Here is an 18,262-nt window from a genome sequence, read left to right as displayed (position 1 = left end):
CAGTCCTGACAGAACAGGTGAGTAAAGTACCGACTTGTTTTTACTGGCTGCTTTTTCCCAGGATTATTCCATTTCTTTAGTAGCACTGTGGCACAGGCTTGGTCAGTGTGGTGGGAGTGTGTCAGGGAGTTGATGTTTGCCTTGGAAAGTTACTCTGGGCAGCCCTGGACAGGTAAGTTGTTCCTCCCTTTCTTCTTGTCATCCTGTGCCCCTGTCATTACTGACTGGTCATTAAATCCAAGGATGGAGATTTCTCAGCCTTTGTGTTTAACTACTCTGACTTGTTCAGTGCGCTCCTGGAGTGTGAAGCATGTGTTTTCTCCAAAATCTTGAGGCTGCTGGAGTGCCTGGGCAGTCCTTTCTCTCTGAGGACACAGGCATTGTTTTCTCTTCTGCTTTCTTGTATGCCTGGGTGGCTACAATCCTTTTGGTAAAGGCAGTAGCTGAGCTGTCTGTGCAGCCTCTGATGACTTCAGAGCATGACTGGCATTCAGGGAATGAGCATCCATCTTGTCTCTGTTGTTCTGGGTAGGAACACGCAATTTTCGTGGCGGGGGGAAGGTACTAATAACATCTGAATGACTAATGCTGTCGAAGGGAGGATTTAGTAAAGTTCAAGGTTTAATCAGGTTTTTGGGACTCAACAACAGTGCACAAAAGGAGCATCATCATGCTGTGAGAGCCTGGAGTAAGTGATGAGCCTCTCCAAGAGGCTTGAGCTGTTCATGTTGTACAGTCATGGTCAAACTGGAGATGGCACCTTCCAGCGTAACAGCTCACAGTCGGTGTGTGTTGTCAGGCTCATCTGCTCAGGGTGACACTGTGTTTTTCTCTGGCTGTGGGCAGCCTGGTGAGGCCCATCACAGCCTGGGGAGCTGGATTGCATCTGTGCTCAGCTCTCAGAGATGAATGGACCTGGCTGGCAATGGGAAACCACCATTTGGCTTGGTTCTCTTCTCACAGGGCTTGGGGTGTGCAGGCAGAGCAGGTTTTTGTTTTACCTTCTAAGCTGAAACAGATTTGACATAACAAATTGGTTAAGATAATAGAGGCCGCACTAGCACATCATTTATCAGAGTCAGGGCCTGTTTTGAATAAGAGTGCTGGCTCTGCTAGGGTTGCTGCTTGCCTTGAGGAAGTGCTGAGGGAGAAGGGCAAAGAACTCTTTTTCTGGGTTGCAAAAGGTTTCTAGAGTTTTCAGGCTGGAAATTGGAGGTGGATGATTGGAAATAACCAAGGCGAGGGCTGCAGAGAGACAGACTAATAATTAGGGGACAGCAGCCACATTTGGGTGCAGCTGTGGACATGTAGATCCTTAAGCCAAAGTCAAGCTACAACTTCAAGCTTACGTGTGATCAGCATCTGGGGAAGGGGGCCAGTGTGCACATGCCCTTTGCTTTTCCTGGTTGTGGTTAACTTTGTAAGCCTACAACTGCAGGGCAAGGTTTGAAAGGCATTTCAGTAGACTAAAGAAAGCCTTGGAAGAGGATCAGTACCATGCAAATAACTAACTCTGGTCCCAAGGGTCTGGCTGCTCGATTCCCAAAATAAGCTCTCAGAAAGGACTGTGAGAGCTTTCCTCTCCCTCCTCCTGTTACCAGCAGAGCAAGCTCGAGGGGAAAGAGAGCAGGATTGGAAAGTGAGATCTGCTCGCTCCTGATGGCAGTGCTTTGCCAGTGGGTCTGTTTTGCTCCCTGCTGTTTTCTGGCTGTTGCTTTGGCATTGAGGGTTAGGAAAGGAGTATGAAGGGAGTGCTCTGGTGTGGCCAGATGCATCCCTTCAGGGGCTCCAGGTAGGGTGGGGTTGATACAAAGTAATTTGATGTAGCTTCCCCACTGAGGAAACTGAGCCGGGTCTGTGTTGCACTGGAGTGCCATTAAAACCCCAGTAAGAAAAAATGCCTCCCTCCTCTTTATTCTTTTGTCTTATCACTTGGTTGTGAGCCAGGGTCATCCTAGTACCATTTGTACAAGGCTGCGACAGAGATGAACTGTGCGAGGCAGGCTGTGCAGAGACCTGCTCTGAAGGGAAGGCAAGTGAGTGTGCTAGTTACTGCTCCTGGAGATAGGCTTTAGGAGATGAAGGCTGATCTTTCATATCAAGGCTAAGATGACATTCTATCTCTCCCTTCTGCTCAGAAAGTTTTATTCTAACATATTCTTGGCACAGCATAGCAGAACCACCAATATTTCTATAAGTTTTATTAAGCTTGCTTCCATAACGGGAGCCAGCAATCTGCTCTCCAGAACTCCTTCCACCCCCCTTCTCCCTGGATCTGAAACTGAAAAATATCCAGGAGTTTCACAAAAGAAGTTTGTTGGTGGCAAGTTCAATCTCCTTCCCTTTTCCAAAGGCTCTCTTTGAGAAGCTGATAATGCTTCAGACAAGTTGTTTTCTGCTGTGTTGCTTCTCTGGTCTGAGTGCCAGTTGGGCACAGCATCTTCAAAGCTGTTCAAGTTGCTGGCTCTGGCCACACTGCTCCTGGGGTGACTACTCCTGCCCTACCTGGAGACAGGGGAGATGGTATTTCTTGTTTCCTGATTTTATGTGACCTTTTCCAGTCAGGCTGCAGTTAAACAACAGCCGTCCAGGTCTGAAAGCATGCAGGGAACAAGCATTTCTCTTGCTCTGCCGGGCACAGCGCTCACAGTGCTGGCTGTGGTAACAGGACACATCAGGCTCCCATGCAAAGTCCAGCATTTACTGGGAATCCAGGACTTGCCAGTCACACCAGTGGCCCTGGGCTGGGTTTTGGCATAGAGCAGCTGTAGCATGGGATGTACTTATGCTTGGCATGGGAAGAGAGGACTTGGTGTTAAAAGTGCACGGGGTGAGCCCTGGAAGCTTTTGATGTGGCAAAGAACGAGGGCTGCCCTGTGCTGTGGGCAGGCAGCTCGCTGTTGTCATTGCATTAACTAACACATGGAAGGTACCACTTGTCCTTTGCCCCTGAGCTGCCATTCTTGTCTCTGCATGTTTTCTTAGGAGACAACTGTTTTCCAGGCTTGACATCTTGCCCTCCCCTCGGCTCCCCCCCAGGCCAAGCAGCTTTCTTTGCCAAGTTTCCCTTGGATAGACAACAGCATGTATCATGCAATCTATCCAAACTCTTAATTGATCTCTCAGGAATTGTTTTTTATCTGAATTCCTGGAATGTTTCCATATGCTGAAGAGTTTCCTCTGGAGGGAAGGGAAAATTATCCTGTGCCACTCCCTCCGGAGGAGTGGTGACCACTGGAAGGCTGGTTGTTTGGCTTGTGCCTGTTGGGAGATGTGGGCTCTGCAGTGTTTGCTCACAGTTGTGACTGTGTTTAAAAAAGCAGCTGCTTGGAGAGCAGCAGGAAGGTGAACAGTTGCTCCACATCAGCAGCTTCCCCATCAGATGGAGAAAGAGAGCATCCCAGGTGGATAAGCTGGGAGAGCACTACCCTGTCTCTGTGTGCGAAGGAGACTTGTGCTCATACGTGGAGAGAAGAGCAAATGACTGATCAAAAAAAAGCCCCACTTCTGAGAGCCTGGAGTGAGCAGGAGTGGTGTCTGCAGGCAGTCAGGCTGCCGGCACAGTGTGCCAGAGCGGTGGTCTCTGCTGGTGCAGTGGCACCTGCACAACCCCATCAGCTCCATCTCCCTTTTCCTAAGCTGGGCAGGGACAGTGGCAGCTGGAGAGGTGTGAGTCCCTGCTCACCCCCACCATCAGCTCTGGAGTGGATCACAGCCCCGCTTCTCCCTCCTCTGATGCTTGACTATTTGCAAACACAACTGAAGCACTGCAGGTTACATGCTGAGCAGACCTTCTAATTAAAATTCCTCACTACTCACTGGAGCTGCAGCAGTTGGTTATTCTCAGTGCCTGAGCCTGGCCAGGGTGATGGGCTGTGCGGTCCCAGAGGTCTGACAGGGGCAGGGTCCCTGCTGTAATGTGACTGAGTGTGACACCTCTTGTGCCATGCCCTGATGATGAAGCAGGCTATCTGTTCCAGGGTGGCTGGAAAGGACTCTTAAGGAGCTCTCCCCTCTACTATGGCACTGCTTTGGCTCCTGCTTTACCATCCATTGGCTGATCCCCACTTTGCACCAACCCCCAGAGCCAGCCTTGGATAACACAAGACCAAGCACAGGCCAGGGGAAGAGAAAAAGGCAAAAGCTTCAGGGTTCCTACAGACTTGCAGGATCAAACTGGAAGCACAGGCTAAAAACAGAAAAGCCACCAATGGCTGTGACAGCTCGCCGGGCACCAGACGGTGACAGCAGGAGAAATGCATTGCCAAAACAGCTCTTCTGTGCTGGTGCTGCTCCCAGACTCACGAAGGACTGTCGCCTCCTTCCTGTGCTTGGTCCCTGTCCCAGCACCATGATGTGCACCCTCCAGTGACCCTGGAAACTATGATGGGCTTAATAAACCACCAAAATACCAGGAGAAAGAGCTGTGGACTTGCCAGTATTAAAGCAAATCTTCTTACTAGTGATGTTCCTTACTAGCATGGTGTGCCCACTGGCTCGGCAAAAAGCCCCAGCTCGGCAAAAAGCCCCAGCTCTGCTGTCTGTGTTGATGTGCATCAAAGTACTCAGCCAGAGCTTCTGACCCAGTGAGCTGGGGCATAATCAGACACACAGTCTGCACAGGGCCACACAAAGAGAAAATTATTCTCTTGATTTGGTCATTCGAGGCACAAGGAGGATGAAATGACTTGCTGAAGGTTGCAGTTTAGGTCTGGTGCCAGGGGGCTGACACATGGATGCACTGTCTTGTCTGTCCCCTGCTGCAGCAGTCATCACCCGTTTGGGAGGGCAAGTGGCTGGGGAGCCCTTACAAACCAGTGGCTTGTCCTGAAGTCTGTGCAGGGAGGAGAGCAGGAGGGGACCCTGTGACTGCTCTGTGCTCCAGCCCCACTCTCTGGGCAGGGGGGACATTTCTGCAGCCCTGGGTCTGGATGGACAAGGGGCTCTTGGAGCACCTGGGCACTGCCTGGGAGCCGATAGCAATCAAGCCCTGCTCCCCAGCCCCGTCTGCTGTCGCAGCTGGGGGCAAGAGGTAGGATTTAAACAAGAGCTGCTCCTGGCGACGGTACAGATGCTTCCTGTTGGAATTGGTTTTAGTTCAGGACCATCATCATATTTTAATGGGCTTGTAAAAGCATGAGAACCAGGTCTTGAAGCAGGCTAGTTTGCCTGTTACTGCATATCCTCCACCCGCTCCACACTGTTGTTTTGTCCGGGTTATGGGAAGCACTTGGGAATGATCATGGAGTTTTTTTCCCTATTTCTTTTTTCAAGTTAGTACTTCAGCTAAAAAAAAAAAAAAGAAGTGAAAGCTTTGACTCTGAGGAATGTGGAGCTGGCCTTCCTTGGGATTATCCAGACAGAGAGCCCTGCTTGGTCAAGTAAGTTGTAAAGACGTCCTGCAGTGCCCTGAGGTAATTTTTTATTGGGCTGCTCTGGGCTATCCCAAATAGACATAGCCATGAAGCCATGGATTTCAGGACACCTCAAAAAGCTGACCTTGAAGCAGAAAGGGAACCTAAGGCCTCCATGAGACTGAGCTGCCCCCAGACTCCTGGTTGGCAGTGGCTGGGAAGCAGGTGCCAACCACACTGGCAACTTGACAGCACCCAAGGGCTGCAGCTCTCTCCTCTACAAGCTGAACTGGAATTTAATATCTCTCTGCCTTTCCCTTCTCACCCTCCAGAGGGATGGTGGTCACCAATGATGCCCTCAGACTCACTCAGTTCAGAAAACATAACTTTATTATTAGTTGCAATATACATTGTATTCCTTTAAGAATCCTAAATTGTATATGGTTTATCCACTGAAAATACATGTGTATGTATATATGGTTTTTATATATATATATATATATAAATGTATTTTATTGAACTGGAACACAGCGGAACAAGAAAGACAACCTCAGGAATTACTTGTAAAAGGAAATGTGATCCCAAAGGGTTTGTGCTGGCAGTGTGCTAAGGTGAGTGGTATAAAAAGAACAGGCTAAATAGAAAAGGTGATGGGTTAGGCAGTGGGGAATGGCCTCTCAGTGCTACAGGTGGTGATATATGCAGTAGTTACACATTGCTATTGCTCAGTCATGAGTGCCACCTATTCTCCAAGGCTGGTCTCTGGTGCGGCTCTGCACAGCAACATTCCTAGGGCTGGCTGTGCTCCCTGCAAATGGTACCTGCCAGTTGGAAATAGAGTGTAATTACATTTCCCTCAGCAGCTGCTCTGCTCATTGCTAATCTGGTCAGCGAAGGAAGAATTCCTCCGGGACTTGGTGAAACCTAACTGGGTCAATATAAAGTAGCTTACAGGCGGGGGAAGGGATCAGCAACAGCAGCAAGAGTTGAAATGCGCAGGCTGAGCTGTGGCAGGTGCAGAGCAGTGTCTCACCTGACCCAGGCTGATTTGCTGCTGGCTCCTGCTCTCTGTACTCATATCCTCACCCGCAGAGGGGCTGTGGCCCCTCTCCACTCGGCAGCAGGGCCAGGGATGTATGGGGTCAGGGTGGGCAGTGTCTAGCTTTTTTTGGGGTAGGTTTCCCCATGTTAAATGCCTCAGAAGGTAACGCTTCAGAAAACCGGCTGAGGGCGGCAATAACTGCTGCTGTGCCAAGGCTTGGGGCTCATTTCCCTTTTTTTGTTGTTGTTGATGTTCTTTGTAGGTTTTGTTTATTAACCCGTTTTTCAAACACAGCCTCCCAAGGCCACGTGCTACTGCTGAGCTTAGCTATAGACAGAGGGACAAGTCTTCCCCAGATCAGTGTAATTGATTTATTTCTGTTGAGCTGCAGGTGTTTCTTGGGTGAAAGGACACATTTTAGCAAAGGCACTGACCACAGACCTTCCTCTGCCTGAAGCCAGGTTGGAGGGAGCAGACGGGCTCTGACCTTCTTGCTGAAGGGTCACTTCCCTCTCCCCTCCTGCAAAGTGCTTGTCAATTTGGAAGGGATGTAAAGAATGTGGGCACTGATTTACTCCTCCTGACTTCCTCGAGAAAAGTGCTTTCAAAAATCCCATCCTTAAGTGATCATTTTGCTACTACCCCCGCAATGTCTGTCACCTCTGGATCACGCCTACTTGTTTCCCCTTCCAGCTGAAGAAGCAGGTGAGATTTATCACTGCTATAGTGTTTCTCTTCTTACTGTCTTTCACTAGCAGCATGTGGTCAGGAGGGCACTTGCTTGGGAAAAAGAAGTTGCCTCAAGGCAGGCTGCTGGAAAATGGAGAGCAGGTGACCTGTGCATTGCTCTTTCCCAGAACAAGTGTCACCAGAGGTTTAGCAGGGGCTGCTGAGAACAGCTGATTGCACTGGAATAATATGTCAATAAAAAGCTGGCATTGCTGGGAGAACTACAGCTTGTTCCTCTCTTTAGAGGCAAGAAAATACAAATGTGAAAGTGCCTGGATCAACCTGTATAAAAGAGCTTCCCTGACTTGGGCTCTTTAGGGCAATTACAAGGACACAATCTCCATCCACACATCTTCCATCCATCCGTGCTACTGGGACCGAATGGATCCAGGCCCTGATTCTGACTGTTATTGCACAGAGGTCCCTTCCATGAACCTTGCCAGGACTGCTTTCAAAGGGAAGAAAAGTGGGTGACCTCCACAACTGTTGGAGGTGGGATCCAGCCCTGGGGACATAGCGATGGTTCCCACTGCTCCCATGGGAAGGCAGTCAGAGGGGCTGGTTTGCCTCTGGGGGAGATGCCCCACCCTCTCATAGTGCAACATTCGCGTTTTCTTCTTGCAAAACTGGTGGGAGAGGTGCAGGTTAAGCCCCTTCCCTTTGGATAGTGCCAAGAAGTATATTCATGATTAGGGCTATTAAACTGGACCTGCACAGCCACTGTCATCACTATGCAGCTTTTACTGTGTCAATGCAATGTCTCTGCTCTATACCTGAGTCTAAGCTCTTTCCCCTCACCCTGCTGCTACCACAGACCCAAGGCAGCTTTAGTATTTGGCTTATCTGCACCACTGGACCAGTCCACAAGCTCCTCCACGGCAGCTTGTACAGTGTGCAAGGTGTATGTTGGATGGATGGTCAGACCCCGTACTCTGTCTTCAGCTCTCCACACATCCTAAAGGGGTGAGCTTGGCCCCTCAGTGATCTACTCCAGTGCTGATTAGGAGGAGACTAGGATGAGCTTGGACAGGATCTCTGTTCATGCTGCTAAACCAGTGGACCATGAGGACACCCACTGCTACTCCCCACCCACCAGATGCTCCGTGCTTTTCTCTAGCATTATTTTCAGGACACTTTCCAACTGATGAAGGAAAACAACAGATTATGACTGTAAAGTTATGATGAGAGGACTGGATCCTGGTAGGACAACATTATTTCTTGCCAAGAGAAGGAACGATTAACCTCTTATTTTCTCCCATTTTTCCCCAGCTTCCAGCCACCTCTATATACATCATATATTATATTACTATATTCTCTTATATCTTTGACTTTGCTCTTTCAGTTTCAGTAGCACAAGTGATTAATTCCAAATGAAAAAAAAAAGGAGAGTAAAAAAAAAAGGAGAATGAAAAAAAAAAAAGAGGGAAGGAAAAACCCCCAGCCTCTAGGAGTATTTACAGAATATTTCATCTTGCAGAGGAGATGAGGTTTGGCATTGGGAAAAGCATGGGATTTGAATACGCTAAGTGGGTTTGATTCCACATTCCTGCTCTTCCTTCTGGAATTCTGCTCTGATGAGGAAAATTAAAGAGCTGTTCAACATGCTTTCCCCAAGTGCAAACTTGCAGAGGACACACAGGGCGGCGGCAGGGGAGGCTGTCTCTATGCTCTCCCCTGGTCTGGCCTGCTTGTAAAGGTAGTATTCAAAGGGGTCTGATCTTGAAAATCAGACTTTCACCTTCAGAGAGCCATCAGCTCCATCTTTAGCCTCTCCTCACCACCCAGCACCTTCATTAGTGCTCTCCTCACAAGGACCAGGGCTTTTAAGGTACTGACTGGTGGGGACAGGGAAGGGATGGTACACACCTGGAATCAAAACCATGAAGTGGAAGATACTGGCTTCTTTTACATACTAAAAATTATTGCAGTATAAATACACCCCTGTCACCCCAGCAAAAGCAGAGAAGGGGAAGCCATGGGGGAAGTTTGGGGGGTGAGGGGCATTTCCATAAGGTTGCCTGACCCAGAAAGCTTTGACAGCTGCTCCCACAGCTGCCAATTCTTCTCCAGATTAGAGCAATGGCCAATTACATCAGCAAATAATGCCCCACCCTGTGCCTCTCCCCCCACCCTCCCTTATGCTGTGCGTGATAAAATATCCCACGAGTCCCTCCGTGTTAGATCTTTTTCTGAGAGACTTCTAATAAGAAAAGCATCTATTCCCAGAAAACCCCAGTAAGGGATGCAAAAGCAATTGCTTTTAAGTATGGCTGGTTTCCCCAGCTGCTGAAACCTTCTGGCCAATCCATGTCAGTATTTCTGTGAAGACAGAGGTAGAGACCTCGGGCAGCTCTTTGTGGAGGGCATGATAGGCTTCCTCATACACCTGCAACCAGTGAGAGAGTGGAGATTAGCACAGAAAAAATAAATCTGCATGAAAAAAACAGCCACCAGTCCCCTCTCTTCAACACCCACAGGTCCAACATGTCCTGCCCACACCTTGTCAGTTTTTTCCCGAGATGTGGCAGGTTATGAAATCAAAGAGATGTCACTGGTAGTGTTGGCCTTCAGCGAGCAGGAAGGTGTTGGCATTGCAGCTTGATGTCTGCAGGTACTCAAGCACCCTGCTGCCCTTTAGGAATACAATGCACGTCCCAGCCCCATCCATTTCTTGCTTCTTATCCCACTAAGGAGGAGGAAATACTTATCATGCCCTTGGAGTGTAAAGAACAATGGGGGATGTTCCCATCATGCCTTGTGCAATTTTACTCCTTTTATGCTCAGACTATCCAGTTACTTTTCCAACGACAAAAGCTTTCCCCAGTCTCCCTGTCTCTCTTTCAGGCTCATTCATGTGCTAACAATTGGTTAATCAGCTGTGGCTCTCTTGAAATGAGCAGATGTGAAGCGGCTTTTGTTGTCCAGCACTTTGGAAAGACCCCCCTGTACCTTTACACGCTGGGGCATGAGGTAAGGTTGGTGCCTGTACAGTTGGCATTGTTCAGAAGAGCTTTTAGGGTCAGCACTTTACTTGCTATAAGCCTCACTCTACTTCTATGCCAAGCTGCTTCATGTCCAAGAGACCTCTAGGCACACAGTCACCACTGGGGCAGATCTGGAGATCACCCACCACTCCCTGCCTGCAGCCCAGCTGTAGCTGGTGAAAGGCCACCACACCGTGCCCAGGGAGGGCTGACCTTGGGCTACCTCCTGGTGAAAGGGGCTGTCACTTGAGCAAGTTACACTTGTTCAGTGTCACCAACCCATCACCCCTCTTCACCTCCAGCTCTGGAGGTCAGCAGGGTCCCTACCCCTCACAGTCAGTCATGCTCAGGTCAACACTGATTTTTAGGACAATACCCTAAAAATCAAGAAAGCAAGAGGACCTTGAGCGTTTTGTCTTGACTCTGCACTGTGTCCATCAGTAAGTAAGACCCTCTGATATCACAGAGCTTGTCAGAAGAGCCGTGTAGCACCAGGATGGGCAAAGTCAGCTTGGGCAGAGCTCGCTCAATTCTGGCAATGGCATTCATCAGCTGGATGACAAAGGAGACCTTCATGCCACCGTGGTAGACCAAGGGATCGGATGTGTAAGATTCCATCTGCCAGGAAGAAAGAGGTAATTTAAGGTTAGAAATATTTCATGCAGACAAGGAAAAGCAGATCAGCCTGGCAGTGAGGAATCTCTTCCTTTGGCTTACACAGCCATTTCCTACTCTCTCAGGACATCCTGCCATCAGAGTCAAGGTCAAGGTCTTCCCAGAACTGCTCACACAACCTGGCATACTCTTTGCTTTGTGTTTCTCTCTTACACCACTAGAAAATGTTCAAGCTAAAGCTCTTTCTGCAGGGAAACAACCAGTGTTGAACAAAGACTGTTCCCACAGGGGCATCTGTCCGCATTTTCATCCTCTGCTGTGCCCTTCTGTTGCTCAAATGTGATATATCTTCTTCAGACGGTTCTTCAGACTGTGTTACTTGAAAGTGGATGTTCTCCAGGTCCTTATCCTCTCTGCTGAGGGCTCAGATGTTCTCAGACCATGACCTACACCTACAGACAAGTGATAGATCTGACTGAAAAGCCAAGGGGTCATCTCTGGATGCAAAGTCTGCACAGACAAGGAAGCAAATAATGTTATTAGGTGGTAGGCAAAAAAAAAAAATAGTCAACAACTTGCTCAGCCAGACTGTGAGGGGATAAAAATGCACAAGAGCTGGTGCAGAAAGTTGCTAGGAAGGAGTAGTTACCGCAGCAGGCAAATCTACAGTAAATATTTGTATACTGTATGTGGAGACGGCCCACACAGCCCCTACCATCGCAATATTTGCCAGAAAGCTCTGATTATGGGCTGGTCTCTGGCACAGCCTTCAGTTTCTCCCAGCCCTGGCAGATGTTTATAGAAATCATGGTTATTTATAGGTTAGCTGAAAACAGTCTCCTCCTCTCAGATCAAGCAGTGGGGTCTGTTCAAATTCTCCCTTGATTGCAGAAACCTGAGGTCCCCATGCCTGCCCTGAGAGGACCATGGGTAGGAGCTGAGCCATCAGGGCACCCCAAGGACATGCAGCCATGTGTAGGTGTAGGCACAGGTGTGCACTGTAGGACAGCATGGACAGAAAGGTTTTGGGGTGGATTCTGCCTTCATCTCCCCGTGAGATGAAATTCTCAGGGTGGTAGAAGAACACTACATGGTGGGCCTTTCCCACTGGGGCCATTGAGTTGCCAGAGGGCTAAAAGCCACTTTCCCTTTTTGTCATCTCAAATGTGCTGGAGCACAAAGCACTGGAAATGGAGCTGGCAGTGAGTTATGTTGGTGCTTCCAAGTCATTCCCTACCACTTTGCTGCTTCCAGTCTCCACCATCTCCTGCTGATTGAATCCGTGGTTCTATCCCTAAAAGTAGCAAGGGGGAAATTTGGGATTAAGAGCAGCTGGCACCCTTCAGACCCAGCTCACAGTGCTGAAGATGGTCAAGGGAGAGACAGCTGTAGAGCCAATTTGGTGTGCATTGGAGTTGGACCAATGAAATTCAAGTTGTTACAGAACTCACTAGGGGTTCTTGGATGTGGTAGATGTTTCTAGTATTTGATTAGGGCCATTGGTGTGTTTTGGTCTCTGTGCAAGATCATGGCTACTCTGAAGTGAGGGGTAATTTTTGGCAGGGAGACAAAGATAATCATCACATCATAATATTATGACATTACACATAGTATCTCCCTTTCAAAGAAGCAAGTGCCTGTGCATGCTGAGAGTCTGGGAATCTGCTTGTAAGAGGCCACTGCAAAGATGCTGAACATCCTCTGCTCCTGCTAACATCCCTAGGAACGTTCACCTAGAGGGCAAACAGCACATGGTCCCTTTGGCTCTGCATGGACCCTCCAAGTGCCCAACCAGTTTGCTGGTGCAGAAACCTCCACCTGCATCCTCCATCCCATACATTTCTCAGCTGTACCTTCCTTGCTCTCCAACATCCTCCAAAAAGGGCAAGAAGCCACCTGTGCTTAGAAAGAAGTTTCCTCTTGTGAATATGTTCATGGAAAAAGTTCAGATTTGACATCCAAAACACCAAGAGCCCAGTGCGGTGTTGCTTGCTCTCCTGTTGACAGATGGGTGTACCCTGATATTCTTAGCCAAACACGTTGACTTTTCATCAGCATTTTGAGCAAAACCCCTGTGTTGCATTGGCTACTTAGCAACTGGCTTCAGCCTTATGTGGATCTATGTCACAGCGCTGTGCTAAAGCAACACAGCTTTAGAATTAATTTATTTTTATTTTTTTCATTCTTTTTATGTGTTTTTTTTTTTTTTTAATTGAAGGCAATAAATGAGGGACTTTGCAGGGGGGATTCAGGAGGGGTGGGTGAATGGATTGACAGCAGGTTCCTTCCCATGAAGTGAACAGTGTTGATGAATTCATGTGAGCTGGCCCCTACCCCAGCCCTATAAATGCTGGAAGAATGACCTAATAGGCTTCCTTCTTTCTCCTGTTCTTGTCTGAAAGAACAAGGATTTTTTTAGCTACTGAGCAGCCAACAAATATTTTTGTGTAGAAGATGACAGAAGAAAAAAATAATAACCCAGTCCCAACCCAGATTGATCAGGACTGATTGATCAGGGGGAGTATCCTGTTCCCAGTCAATGAACAGGAATCCTTGTCAGAGTTAATGCTCACTGCATGGGATGAGTGCCAAGCAGCAGCTCGATGGGGAAGGACGGAAAGATAGGGAATGGGCTTTATATTTTGCAGGCTATAATCTGCAAACCCTGCAAGCCCAAAGCTGTCATTGCTGCACTGAACTCTGAGACAGCGGGGACAAGAATTGAAAGTGACCCTGTAAGAGCCTGTAACTGCTTCCAGCTGCAGTCTGATGAGGGCTCTGCAGAGTCCGTCACAACAGCTCTTTTTATTTGCATAATTCTAAGACAGGCAACCATCAGGTTGCTGCATCACACTGCCCTGTGCACCTTCCCTTTGCATCTTCCCTTTGCATTTTGCAGAGCAATAGTCATTATAAGGTAATTGCAGCCTTATTGTATGCAGGCTTTACAGGAACAAGACTGAAGTCAGGAGGACCATTCCACTGAAATCAACAGCAGCTACCACAGACCAATGGGGTACAGAGGTGCCTGCCACTGTGATGTCATTCCTCCTTGGAATAACAGGACTGGGTTTTCAAAGTTATTTCTTGCTCTCTTTTGCATCTCATGTTTGGTATGGCAAACCGATCAAACAAACATCTCCATGTGTCTCCCCGTGTTTTAGTCTGTATACACTGAAGACAGTCTTCTGGGAACACAGACTCATCAGGAAATTCTTGGATGATGTCTCAAAAATATTTCTAGTGAATAGAAAGTTGGTCTGGCAAGAGAGTATGTGTAACATATAAATAATGGATGTTTCCAGCACATTGTGTGCTTTGAAGTTGAGCTTCTTGAGTCCAAAAGGAGAGTGAAGTGTGCTTTAGAAACAGCCAGAGGACCGAGATAGTGTTGTTTTCAGTGAGTGCCTGGAGCCCCAAATCCTGGTGTTTGAAGGGAGTCAGGAAAAGTGTTTTACGTCACAACCCACAGCTACTGTCACCTCCATGTTCACTTGCAGGTGTGAAGGCAGCATAGCACACAGGGGTTTGTTGTCTCATTTTGAAGAGTGTTTCATCATAAGCAGGCTCTAATGTAGCCTACCTACACCTTTATCCACTGCAAAAGGGTCTACCCCCTGCTCCATGGAAAGGGAAAGAACAGAGGAAAAACAACGCCCTAAGAAAGCTTTCGAGACTTGAAGCATCACAGAGCAGAAGAAGCAGCAGGAAATACGTGGTTAGAAAGGCAACACAGTAGCATTTATTATGAACTATGTCCAGTGGTTGCTGTGGTGACTCCTAACATCACCCCAACAAGGAAATGCTCAGTCAATACTATGTACCAAATTAAGGGAGCTCTCTGACACTTTCCTAAATAGATTATTATTCAGGATGTCCCTACATCATCACTTTTCTCCTGCAAAGTTATTGAGTGCAGCATAGCATCTTCCAGCAGAGGATCCAGCTCTCAGAGGTGTATTTGAAACTGCCACCCTTAAGGACAAGCTGCAGCAGAGAGTTCGGGTGTCACATAGGAAATCAATGCCAAATCAGGCAAAGACCCACACATTCCAGCCATGGTCCCTCTTCAGGTAGAAGGTAATGCTCTCAAATTCCTCTCCTCCTGCAGAGCACTGATTGTTTGCATCCTCTAAACACAAATGAAGACGTGAAAACTTTCTTCTGTGTGATTTTAGTGAACTGGCAGTCTAATTTAAACCTTTTCTCTAAATTACATACAACAAGTTATGGCAGCTGAATGTAATTAAGAACAGGTTTCTACAGCTTGATTTGAATCAGCCTTCTTCCCAAGTATATATTTTGTGCAGCCTCATATGGTACTTTAGAACATATGTCCCACGGTGCATCAGCGGATGCACATGATCTCGCTCCATGCTAGTCCTCACAGTTTCCTAGGACTTTGCCTTCTTTTCCTCAGCTCCTTGAATCTTTCCACCTCCAACACAGTGAAATCTTATGCTCTGTTCACAGATAAGTGAACTGAAAGTTGATGGGCCAAAAAACTCTCTGCCAGTGCCAAGAAACAGCCCTGAAAGCCTTGAGGCTATTCTGGGAGACTCTTTGCTTTCCAGTTTTCTGAATAGGTGAAACAAAGAGATGGGCTGTGCTGGGGCTGGATGCACTGCACTCACATGCTGGCACTGTCTTTGCCCCTGACTCTTCCAGCTTCAATTCTAATGCCAGTTGTGCTGCCTGTCCAGAGAAAGGCAATTTATTAACTCCCAGTTAAGATATGAACTATTGCATGAACAGCAGAGAAAATTACAGTATCTCTCAAAGAGATGTGAGAGCACAGGAAGAAGTGACCACTGCATCAGTGAAGCTCCTGAGACACTCTTGGGTACCATTTTCTATCTTTCTTTCACCAAGCTCTGGGTCCAGCCTAAGCACCTTCATTCACTTACAGTTTGTGTCTCCTTCCTTTCACTCCTCTCATGACAGTGAGAAAGAAAATCCCTTGTTAGGTGTTGTTGCAGCACTTGCAATGACATCTGGTTTTGCAGTGATGGCATGAATAGGCTGACATTGTCGTTATTACTCAGAGTGGGTGTGAATGGGAAAAGAGTCCAAACCTGTTGTGGCACTACAAAAACTCAATCCTGGGACAGTTTCATGCACAGTCGCAGTGATGAGGCTGGAGCTGGGTTGTTACAACAGCTGCTTCAATCGCATCTCCTTTAAGTATTATTCTTGGGTGCAGCGTGAATACATCATTTATTTGTAAAGGTTGTAGCAGAGTCAGAGTGTTATCCAGGAGACCTCACAGCAAGTTCTTTGGGACAAGCATGCTCTTTTGCTCTGCTGGAATGTATCTGGCACAGTGTGATCCTGGTTTGGAAGCAGGAAAACAAATCTCCAGTACTGCAGGGCTTTGCACGGTTTCACTGCAAAGAGCAGGTTTCGACAAGCTGACTTTAGCAGTGTGTTTGCAACCTGTACGAATTGGTTTTTGCTGCTGTAATCAGTAGTGGTGATGCAGCAGAGACAAATGTGTCTCCCATGTGCTTCCCACCACAGTCATACCTCTCCATTATGTCTTGTACCCAGAGTGGCTGCAGGGAAGGGAAGGGAAGAACAGCTGGTTTCCTACAATCTTCTGTGTGCAGTCAGTTCCACTGACTTCAGAGATGTGTAACCTTTTTACACCAGCACAGACTTTGCCCTCCTGATTTAGCAAAACACTTGTGATTGTTTTTAAGAGAGAAATGGGAGGACTGGGACAAGATACCAACTGTGCAGTGACTTTCAATGGCATTAAGGTTCTCACCTCTTTCTTGTTCCGGGAAATTGCATTTGGATCTATTGATCCCAGTGACAGGTTTGGGAGAACAAAGTTGAGCACTTTTGCTGCAAAAACCTGTGGGAGAGGAAAGGAACCAGTTAAAGAGCCAGTTAGAGCAAGAGAGAGAACATAGAGGGCCAAATCCTGAGCTGATGGGAATCAGCACGGTAGGTAAATAGTTGAGAATAGTCAACTGACTCTGCAGAAAGATCTGTCCTATATTTAAAATATTTCTCTTAACGAGAAAGTGTTTAAACTGCTCCTGGGACCAGGGAGTGGGTGTGCTAGACTGAAATGCCGTCAGCTGTCCGTCCACATGCAACAGCACAACTTCATTGTACTGTGCCTTTTTCTCATTCTCAAATTAATTTCTGAAAAGCCTCAGTTGAGCACTTTGATAGGAAAAGGTCATTTCCAACTCTTGGGAAGGATGGATTTTGGTGTTTTATTGCCCTTTCCTTGCTGCCACAGTTCTGATTTCAGGCTGCAGTGCATAAGTGATATTGGGTGCAATTTGCAGTAGTTGCTGAGGCTGCACTCATTTTGATAAACATATTCTCTGGGGAACTTGTAAATAAACAACAGCAAAGTGAGCATGCATTGGCTATGGGAATCCATTGCTCACACGACTCCTGGGAACGAGACACAAAAGGACTCAGCAGCCCAGGCTGAAAACTGCTGGCAGAAGAAAGGGTAATATCTTTCATTTCAATAGCAGTACAAGAATGTCAATATCAGGGTTCTGCTCTGAATCTTTGGTAGCTGTCTTTATGTGATCACCATTTAAGTCAGCAATTAGTGTTCACTGGGCTGTTTTACGGCCCTTCGATGTTTACAGCTAACACTTACAGGTAGGCTGTCGCCCATGCCCTCTGTTTCTGCAGATATGTAATCACTTCTGAAGTACTTCCTGACATTTCAGATCACAGATGACACACGACTGAGTAATTATGATATTAGAGGAATAACACAAGGTTGAAGTCAAAGTCATCCAAGAGTGAAAAGCAGTAAAGACTCACAGCAGACTTGGGAACACACATGTACCTTGGGGTGGGTATGACTAGGAACCAGTGTCACTGTCTACCAGTACGGTAGAGCCCCTCACTGGCTATGACATTGTGGCAGCAAAACCGAGGTCTCTGAAGCTAGACTGGTAAAATAACACATCCACACCAATGCAGGAATGAGCTTATGATGCAAACAGTGGGAATGGGGGTTTCTTTGTTTCATATTAACTCCAGGCAGTGATGATTTGAGCTCTGCACCGTAACAAATTGTGGGCAAGATTATGGTCCTTGAACCAGATAACTAACATCTCTATTAAACTGGACAGAACAAAGCCAAAAAATGAGGTTTTAATATAGTACTTTCTTCCAGTTTGATTATACCTTAGAAAAAGTCCTCTGCACTGTTCCTGGGTGCAGATTCAGGCTGAATGACAGTGAGCAACATAATGTCCAGTCGGGTTGGGAAGCAATAGATCAGCAAGAGGCAAAATGGAAAACACTGAAGGTAAAGAGAGAATATTCTGTAGTGAGTCCTTAAACAATAGGCTGAGGGTTAGTACAGGATTAATCACCAAGGAGTATGTCCTAAGGGGTTGTCCTGCCCACCTGATTTCAAAGCATTCAACAGCAGAAATGAAGTTGGAGATGCTCCTTCACCCCTGCTCTGCCCTTTGCCAGCATATGTGACTCCTATTTCTGCATCCTTTGAAATTGTGAAGATTCAGAGCTGAATTTTGTACAGGTCA

At 47.3% G+C, this 18,262-nt stretch overlaps 1 protein-coding gene across 7 annotated transcripts in view; it reads right to left on the bottom strand.

Annotated features, from left to right (window-relative positions):
* Nucleotides 1-5,726: 5,726 nt before the first annotated feature.
* The window catches only part of MGLL (monoglyceride lipase), a 108,085-nt gene continuing 95,549 nt past the window's right edge, over nt 5,727-18,262 (bottom strand). For 6 of the 7 annotated variants that reach the window (XM_027640353.1, XM_027640356.1, XM_027640355.1 and 3 more), the window contains 3 exons: nt 16,495-16,584; nt 10,512-10,727; nt 8,416-9,511 (listed from right to left, as the gene is read on the bottom strand). In XM_027640353.1, the coding sequence (XP_027496154.1) occupies nt 9,386-9,511; nt 10,512-10,727; nt 16,495-16,584 (432 nt within the window). In that variant the 3' untranslated portion in view covers nt 8,416-9,385. Of the gene's footprint in view, nt 9,512-10,511; nt 10,728-16,494; nt 16,585-18,262 lie in introns of all 7 variants that reach the window. The other variant, XM_027640352.1, reaches the window with a different exon arrangement.

Source organism: Corapipo altera, unplaced genomic scaffold (genome assembly GCF_003945725.1).
Source record: "Corapipo altera isolate COAL_440 unplaced genomic scaffold, ASM394572v1 55, whole genome shotgun sequence".
In the NCBI taxonomy this organism is placed as follows: domain Eukaryota; kingdom Metazoa; phylum Chordata; class Aves; order Passeriformes; family Pipridae; genus Corapipo; species Corapipo altera.
This window is presented reverse-complemented; position numbering and strand designations above follow the sequence as displayed.